We start from the raw sequence: 9,579 nt of genomic DNA on the forward strand, positions 1-9,579 counted from the left end.
GACACTGTTAAAAGTATATATTTTTCTATATAAATTATATAAATTCATTTCGTTCGGGGGGGGGGGGGGGGGGAGGCAGTAAAAAAATTTCGGGGGGGCTTTGCCCCCCCCCCCCCCGAAGAGATGCCTGGAAGAAACTTTGTTTTCAACACATGTCACTCGGGTATTTCTTTTACGCGCATGCTTCTAACACACCAATTAGTATATTTCAGAACAATTCCCCCACCTCCTTTCCCCCTTGAGGACAAAATTTAAAGAAAAAATAATTGCAATTAAATATAAAATATATACTTTAACCATTGTCCACACCTGATTGCACCCCTAATTAAATAATCTAATTATTTCCCTCACAAAGCATCCACGTTAAATATTACTAAGAAAGAAACAATGTTTGACAGCTTTTATGATTGGAATCGTGGCAATTGCAATTTTGCAAATGACAATTGCCAATATTTGGGGCATATTAATGTTTTGCTGTAAGAATTAGGTGATTAATCATCTTTCCACAATTGTACCAAAACACATGGAGCAGATGAAGTACAGTTCATGGTTCAATGACCTCGGCATACGAGGGATAGTTTGGCCAGCCACCTTTGCTTCCATTACATGAGTCATTTACCCATCAGAGTTGGGTGAACTCAGAGACGTCCTATACAATTACAAACTCGAACCCGGGATCCGAACTCGGGACTCGCGGGACAGCAGTCATAAATTAGGTAAATAGGCCTATTTAATGCTACCAGCTAAATAGAAAATTCACTGTTCTTATGAACGATCTGAGCTCGGGCGTGGAGGGTCCATAAATCGCCAGTCATTTTTCCACGCCCCCCCCCCCCCCCACACACACACATTCATTGTTCACCTCATATCAACATCACACGTTCCAGCTCGCCATTCGCTAACGGCCAGTCACAACACACACGTCGCGCGCAGCCCGTGAATCCCGAGTTACTTCCCGTTCACTGCTGACCTAGGACGTCTGACGTTCCTCAGTGAACAGCTCGTGTCGTGTGAAGTAGAAGTAAGTATTCGCTGGTTTTTTTTGTTTAAACCTAAGCATTCTATATCCATACTCAAGCTATCTTTAGTCTACTGATAAATGATTAGGATCTTTAATTTTAAATTAAATTCTAAGCTGCATGTTTGGTATACTTTCTAGAATTTTTCCTTTGTGTCCTCTAGTCTGTAACTTGAGTACAAGTTAACACATTACTGACTCATGAAACTGTAAAACATTGTTACAGTTTATAGCTTGAAGCCCCGAATCTAGAAAAACAGACCTTAGATGTGTCGACATAGATATAATTTATAAAAGCAAGTGTTGTTTTTTTTCATAGCTTAGATATTTTAGATTAGATCTTGGTTCTAGAATCTAGCACAAACATAACTAACCACTTCACTAGATCTAATCTTTAGTTTTAGCCTCTAGAGCAAAAACTGAGCCATTATTATCGTAAACAATATGCCCAATCTACAAGATCATTAGTCTTCTGTATCGTGCATTTACTTTCAATGTTACCGGGACCTATAGTTGGTGTCTAGTATCACGAAACACAGGCACTGATCTGCTAAACATTGGGTGAAAAAAAATGGAAACTCCTTGCTTTTGTTTGCATCGCCGGTGACCCCGCCGGTCTGCTACAAGGTCAGCATAAAAACTAGGACGGGGTTGTGGAGGGGTCGAGCTAGGCTAGACAGCTGAGCCACTGCCGCACGATCTACGCCTAGGCCAAGAAATAAACTGAATTGCCTTTGGCTATTGCATTGAATTGTCATAGGTTGGGTAAATTAATTGAATCCATATAGGATGATTTTAGATACCGATGTCCAATAATAGACTATTCCATAAAATAGGTGTGTTGGGTTATTAGTAGTATTGTAATCTCGACTAATTTTATGGTTAGAAATTAAGGTTAGGCGTATGGTAGGACCAGGGTTGGAGTCAGTATTAGGGACAGGGTTAGCATTGACATTAGTCAGCAATGTATGTATTTAGTTAACTACCCGTAATACCCGTAACCTAACCCCCCCCCCCCCTTTTTTTTTTAAAGATTCTATTATCGGACACTGGTATAAAAATCCCCCCCCCCCCATGTTAAGTCATTAAAAATAATAGTTATTTATTAAATGTATGTCGTGCGTCAAAAGATTAAAAAAATAAAACAGTTTAATGTGACGAGAAGCAACATAGACTTCATTTCTTTGTTGCTGTTCAATAGCATTGCATTATACAACTGTTATTTAAACAAAGATCTAAGTAGGTCATGTGGACCACCCCCCTCCCTCCATGTCAAACGACTTCTCATGCTGTTGTACACAGCAACCTCCTCTTCCAATATTTTCTCGCCTATGGAGGTGAGGCGAAAGCACCAAAAAAAAAGTCAGCTATTCTGTTTTTGACTGAAACATTTCCCCACACAGTACACAGCCTAACCCCAATGAAACCTTGTTTTTATTTTTAACCGAGCAGCTATGAAACCTATTGCGTCTATCGTTAAGGCACACCGATAAACATCTGGGCAAGCTATCGATTTTTACGCTCGTGAAGCAGAGGACAGTGTGTTGTCTGACTGGCTAGCAGGGGCGTAGCGAGGGGGGCGGGGGGTGCGGACCGCACCGGGTGACACCATTTAGGGGGGTGACACCAAGGCAAAAAAAATAGCAAAATATAGAGAGAAAAACTTGAGGGGGGGGGGGGTGCAATCGAAAGTTTTAGGGGGGGGGGGGTGCAAATCGAAAACTTAAGGGGGGGGGGTGCTAATCGAAAATTTGAAAGTTTGTCCCCGGGAAGGGTCGCGACGCTCTGGGGGGTGACACCATTAAGTGCCGCACCGGGTGACACCAGACCTCGCTACGCCACTGCTGGCTAGCAGGTCAAACTGCTCCCGTCTGACAGAAGCTTCATGGTTACTGGGAATGAAAATTACATGAAGAGAAAAAGATAATGTATCGATGTTGTAGGTCTATCCACATTACCGGCGTTCTAATAAAAATGAGCGACTCACTGGGTTTTCATTTTTGCTGTGCATTTAAAATTGCATTGTCACGATAAAAAGTGTGGGCCTACACGTTGATGGAATATTCTGGCAATAGCTATCTGCGTGATTTACAAGTGCGGACAAGTAATGCAGTGTTTTAAAATACTCTATCCGCGTACTCATTTGTACTTACAGTTTTGTTTAAAGTCGTCTCTAAACAAGTTTCTTTTATTTGTATGTACTACAATGGTGTATCGTTTATCTTAGATGCGGTAAACAGAAAATAAAATGGTAGAGTATTAAAACAAAATTCTTCTTTAGAAACAAGGTTAAATACAATGGAGCATTTCTAAAGGGAACAACAAGTTCCTTTATAATTTTAAAAGCTTTCACCGGTTTATGTTCTACTAAAATAATCGACCTCGAAACTCTTGTAAAATCTGCTTTTGTTTTTAATAGCTGCACACAGTCTTGAATTAGGTAGTTAAAAAAAATATTAAAGAACCCTTTCGCAACTGGGGCGAATAGAGGTTTCATGTTAAAGTGTGGTCAACACTAAGCACAGCCGTCTTTATTTCCCCCTAACTTGGGACAGCGGTGTGCTAAGACTCTAGCAAGGGACCCGCACCCCACATCAAGACCAAGAACATAACTTTCATGCTAGCTGTCAAACGCTCTAACGTTGGGGTGGTGATAATAAAACAATAAAATGGGTGGGATCGTACTATGTGACTGACTCCATAATATTTGTTAACAGGTTTTTTCTACAGATGATGCAGCATTGCGTTTGTCTAAATGAAATATTTGTCTTTCGACAATCTATTCTTTTAATTAATTCGTTTCTATTTTTGAAACTTTTTAGTTTAGAAATCATGGCCAATGCAAAAATTCGACTTCTTTACTTCGACGGAAAGGCAAGGGCAGAAGTGGCTCGACTACTTTTGGCGGCTGCTGGTAAAGAATACGAGGACGTCCGTTTTTCCATGGAAGATTGGCCAAAATTCAAACCGTCAACTCCCTACGGCCAGGCACCTGCCTTAGAAGTCGACGGCGTCATGTTTGCTCAGAGTATTGCCATCTGGTCGTTCTTAGCTCGCGAGTTCAACTTCTACGGGAAGAACAATTTGGAAAATTTCAAAATTGATGAACTTGTTCAGTTGTACAACGACTACTTCACAAAGGCTGCTGATTACATGTTTCACACTGACGATGAAACCAAAAAGAACGAAGGCATCAAGAAATTCAAAGAGGAAGATGCTCCAAGATACTTGGGGTTCCTCGAGGAGAATCTGAAAAAGAACGGGACAGGATACTTTGTGGGAGACAGCATCACTTTAGCTGATATCATAGCCTTAGACCTGAACACAGGAACTTTGAGCTCAGTCGTGGAAATCACAGATGACTACCCTTTGCTGAAGAAGAATCTGGAACTCGTGAAAGGGCAGGACAAGATAGCAGCCTACCTGGCCAGCCGAAAAGATACCCCCTGGTAGGAACCAGGTCCTCTGTGAAACGCCAGCTTGCATTTTGCTTTACAAGTATTTCAACAGTTCAGTTTATGTTAACTCTTATACAAGCTATAACTGTAACTCGTTATTCGCGCTAACAGCATTAAAATTAATCTATCTTGATGATGTATGAAGGGAGTTATCTGCTCCTAGACATCATTCAATTTACATTTATGTCCATTATTTAAATTTACAACAGGCTTGACAATGCTCATGTTACTGCTCTTTATTTTATTGGATTAAATACATCATACTTGTTACTTTTTGTATTTATATAGTATAGTTGGTGTACTGTTAGTCAAAAACATAACACACAGGTAATTTATGCACGCGTCTCTAGTAGAGATGGTGTAGGGGTGTACATTTTCAGACCTTGCAATGAAGTAGAGTTCATCTGTTTCAGCCACGTTGTAAAATTGATCACCGTGCTTATCCATTGATGCCTTCCTATACATCAGCCAGGTACCTGTCTGACTGGTAGATTCAATGACGCCTAGCTCGAGCCAGGTACCTAATAGATTGGTAGGTTAAATACTGATGAACGGCTGCTGGCTTAGCAATGGCATTATTCCCCACTCGTTCTCAACAGTGTGGATCTAGACCTCAGTCTACATAGCAGCTGAAGTAGAGGTCTCCTGGTCCGGCGACCTTGGTATATTGTCACATAGGTGCCTGGCTATTTAGCTTTTACCCTATTTACACATAAAACTTCAAAAAAATGAACAGAATGGCTACAACAACAAACTTCAACTCAACTGAACTCCCCCCCCCCTTTTTTTTTCAGCGCCCTACTAGATGTAGTATCCACAGAAGAAAAGTTCATCTGTGAACCTAAGCTTCTTAAGTAGGCCTAGTGTAGGGGGTGTAATAAGTTTTCAAGTCAAACATGTTTATCACCTAATTCATAGAACTAGATTTTCAAATAAAATGTAGAGATGAAAACAAGTATGAAAAGCCACAAAAACAACCATGTGTACACGGTTCTGGAAAATTCTCCCGACATTTAAAAAATCAACGGCTCTAAAATGTCTTGGGTAAGAAAAAAACCCTCTGCAAATATTTGACGAGCCTAGGGCTACTTGTGTAGGGACAACTCACAACAAAAGACAAGAGTATAGTATTTGTTTGTCTTTAAAAACTTCTCAATGATCGGGTGCGCAGTTTAAAGGGGCTCAAACCAGTTTGACGTACTAAAGCCCAATTTTGCCCGTTCTTAAGTTTTTGCCAGAATATTCTAGCAAAAAAACTTAAAAAGTTTTTCTTTCAGGCATTCCTACTGGGTAAAAAAAAGGTGGGTGAGGGGCATTGAAGAAAATATTACTTCAGTTTCACGCTGAGTAAGCAAACTAATCTTAAGAGTAAGAAACGTAACTGCGCTATACACCACAGCGATATTCCACGTCGGAATAGAAGAGTCAATGTTTTTTAAAACGTTATTTCAATAGTTGGTTTCAGTTTTATTTTTTGCAATGTTGTAAAATGTTCTTAATTCTACAATTGCGTGAAGGCAATCACATCGGTCTTGCTGTTCGACGTTATTATTTTAAAGACAAAATCTTGACCCCCCCCCCCCACCCCCCACCACCCCTTCCTTAGCTTTTCTTTGTCCTGAAATGGAGAATACCATCTTCTTGTTCAGATTTAATTTTACGTCGTCCAAAAGACCGGTCGTAGAAATTAATAGTGTATGCAAGATTAAATTAGTCCAGTTTTTTTTCCTAATGATTACATAAGTACCGACGTCCGCATGCACTCAAACGTAGGGTCAACGCAAAGTTTTAACTCAGTGAAAGGTCCGGAACAATTTATTAATTTTTTTTTCTGCAAAGCTTTCTAAATGATTTGGTTACACGCAGTGGCGTAGCGAGGTCGGGTGTCACCCGGTGCGGCACCCTCAAACTTTCGATTTGCACCACCCTCAAGTTTTTCTCTATATATTTTGCTATTTTTTGCCTTGGTGTCACCCCCTCTAAATGGTGTCACCCGGTGCGGTCCGCACCCCCCGCCCCCCCCCTCTCGCTACGCCCCTGGTTACACGTAACCATTCATCCCTGGGTGAGCACAGCTGAACTTGAGAACCGCGTCTATACAAGAATGACACGGTAGGTTTTGTTCCCTTAACCTAATCGAGTAATCATAGCTGGGGTAGTTGAGCTAAAACACGAGAACCGCCTTTGTACAAGAGTGACACGATCACAGACTCGATTAAACTGGATTGGTAGCGTGGCGGGCCTGAGAACTCGACCACACACACATACACAAATAGGCCTACACCAACAAATGATAGCTCTAGTCACGTGACGGGGCAGCTTGAAGCTGATTGGCTAGGGAAGTGGTGTGTCCTTGTTGTTATGATAATGGCGGAGCCACAGAGATAGGATACACCCCCCACCTCCTATCTCACTAACAAGGAGTCTTCAAACTTGTCACATTGGTCTTCTATTGTCCTCCCCCCCCCCTCTATCATCCCATTGTGACCTGTCACTTGTCATTTGTCATATTTTCCTTCCATTGTTTACATATTTGAGCATTTTATAGCACAATTGAGCACAATTGAGAGCTTGAGTGTTTTAATACATCACAATTATGTCTGTACTAATTAAGCCGATTTACAAATACATCATACAGATTCATACATTTTCCCAAACGTCATTAAAGCAGGTTTGAGTATATTTGACTAGTTCATTAATCAGTGGCGTGCAGACCTATGTAGATGCCCGGGGCAAACTCAAGCGGAAGATGCCCATATATATATATATATATATATATATATATATATATATATATATATATATATAGCTTAGTTAAAAAAAACAAATAAGTTATGTTGGACGTTTATATACATAGAAAAGCATTTTTTTAAAATTGTACTTATCTTAATTAAGATGAAAACGTTGACTACAGCCAGCTAAATCCAAATGGTATGAATGGTTGGAACTTGGGGGGAGGGGGGGGGGGGTTGGAAAGGGGGGAGACATTTGCGGGACGTGTCGTGGTGGGGAGGGGGGGGGGGGCTGTGATGCACTACAAAAGAGTCTCATCCGGTGTTGTATTACTGCCCGGGACCGCAGGGACAAAAACGTTCTCCGTGTCTACAATTAGGGCGTCAGATACGCCTTTATTGATGGGATGTTTCTCTCTTGGCCTGTTTAGGAATTCCTATAGTGTAACTAATACAGGTGAGAGTGTGCATTGAACTAGAGATGTTTCAGATTTTTTTCTGTAAACCACTTGGTCAAAACTTCAACTCTTTAAAGAGATGGGTGATGCTAGATACTCTCAAACTATCTGAACCTTGAATATAACAGAAGTGTACCTTGTTTGGCTAAAGCTGCCAGCCCTAAAAAAAAAAACCACTTCTACACCGGACTGTGTTTAAAAATTCACTATGCTATGTCAGACCCTCCCCACAACTTGGACGCGTTTTCACAAATTTAACACCCAGGTAACGCCTGTCTAGTTCAGGTGGGGGATAATCCACTAACGGCTACCATAGCCTAAAAACCCACACCGCATCCCCACATTTCATTACATCATTATGGGCTCAATAGCTCTATAGATAGCTCTACTATTAACTGAAATAAAACTGGCTCTGTTTGTGCCCCCAATTACTTTAAAGAAAGCTCTACTTTAAAATACTTTAACTTTAACACTACTTAAAGCATGCTCCTCCTATTTGTAAAAATCAATATGAGCGTAATTATTCTGAATGATATCATTACAATGTTTAGTAAACAATATGTTGATTCGTATTCTTGAGATTGTCGCTACAGTGTATCAAAAACAATATGGACATTCTTATTCTTAAGTATGCTTATATAATGCAGAAAAATAAATATATACTAAAGGCTGCCAGTGGCGTAGCTACCGTAACGCTAGAGTAAGCAAGGCATAGGGCTCAAGGCAAATAGGGGTAATTTTCCTTCTTTTAAAAAGTTAAATCTTTTACATTGGAATTTTGATATTTATTTAATATAAATAATTTTTAAAAAAATGAAATCAGGTGTTTTTTTCTACTTTAGAAATAATTTAATTTCAAAAAGGCGCAAAGTCCTTTCTTAGTGTACAGGCAGTGGCATTCAGTGTGGGGGAGGTCGGACGACTAACATTATTAACATTGTTAATTATTGCATAAGGGCCGAAAATCCTAGTTACGCCACTGAAGCCTGCCCATACAATTTAACAAAAATAAAAAGTTTGGGCGTTATTACACAACAAATGGCCATATATTTCACCAAAGATGCTCCAAAAAATTATAATAATAATATGGGCATAATTACCCTTTGGATGCCCTTAAAATGGATCATAATGAAGAAGTACATTAAAAAATAGCTTTAGAGATGCCCCCAATGTTAACAACGATGATTGGTGTAATTACTGTTGCATGTCCTTCGAGTGTAATACATGAATATAAGCTTAATTACTTTCAAGATGCCCCTACAATATATAAAATGAAGATGGGCATACTTACTGTATGGATGCCTTTAAAATGTATTATAAAGTGAAGTGGGCATATTACTAAATGCTCATAAAATATATTATAATGATTATACGAATAATTACTTTAATATGCCCCTACAGTGTATAAAAATAAATATGTTTTAATTACTCGACGGATGTCCTTAAAACTGAGTATAACGAATACGCGCATATTACGTTTAAGATGCCCTTACAGTGCATGGGAATAACTTGGTCACAAGTACTCTAAACGATGCCCCTACATTTATTAAGGGAATATCATTGACTTCCTTCACTGATGCCCGCTTTTTCTATATAAGTTATATATGGACAGTGTAATGTTAAAACAAGTGACAGATGATTGAGTGTTACAATTTTTTTTTTGAGTGAAAAAAAGTTGGAAATATGCGATGACAATATGACAAGACATAAAAGTCACATATCGCAACAATTTTTAAATTACTAAAAAAAAAAAAAAAAAAAAAAAAAAAAAAAAAAAAAAAAAAAAATTAGGAGTAAAAAAAAATTAAAAATTTCCGCCTCCGCTGGATGCCCCCCAGTGGTGGATGCCCGGGGCCTGGGCCCCGTCCGCCCCCCCCTCTGCACGCCACTGGTTCATTTGAGTAGTTTACAAA

General features: G+C 39.6%; 1 protein-coding gene across 1 annotated transcript; it reads left to right on the forward strand.

Moving 5' to 3' along the window:
* The first annotated feature begins 839 nt into the window (after nucleotides 1–839).
* LOC131958342 (S-crystallin SL11) lies at nucleotides 840–4,746 on the forward strand. The gene is made up of 2 exons (XM_059323317.1): nucleotides 840–1,021; nucleotides 3,841–4,746. Exon 2 carries the CDS (start codon nucleotides 3,851–3,853, stop codon nucleotides 4,469–4,471), a length of 621 nt encoding a protein of 206 aa, XP_059179300.1. The 5' UTR covers nucleotides 840–1,021; nucleotides 3,841–3,850; the 3' UTR covers nucleotides 4,472–4,746.
* The last annotated feature ends 4,833 nt before the right edge of the window (nucleotides 4,747–9,579 follow it).

The sequence above is a fragment of the Physella acuta genome, unplaced genomic scaffold, assembly GCF_028476545.2.
Source record: "Physella acuta isolate Inbredline_101_S28 unplaced genomic scaffold, ASM2847654v3 ptg001318l, whole genome shotgun sequence".
Classification (NCBI taxonomy): domain Eukaryota; kingdom Metazoa; phylum Mollusca; class Gastropoda; family Physidae; genus Physella; species Physella acuta.

What these genes read in the sequence shown, in the direction of transcription:
- LOC131958342 (XM_059323317.1), top strand. Translation starts at nt 3,851, where the DNA reads ATGGCCAATGCAAAAATTCGACTTCTTTACTTCGACGGAAAGGCAAGG.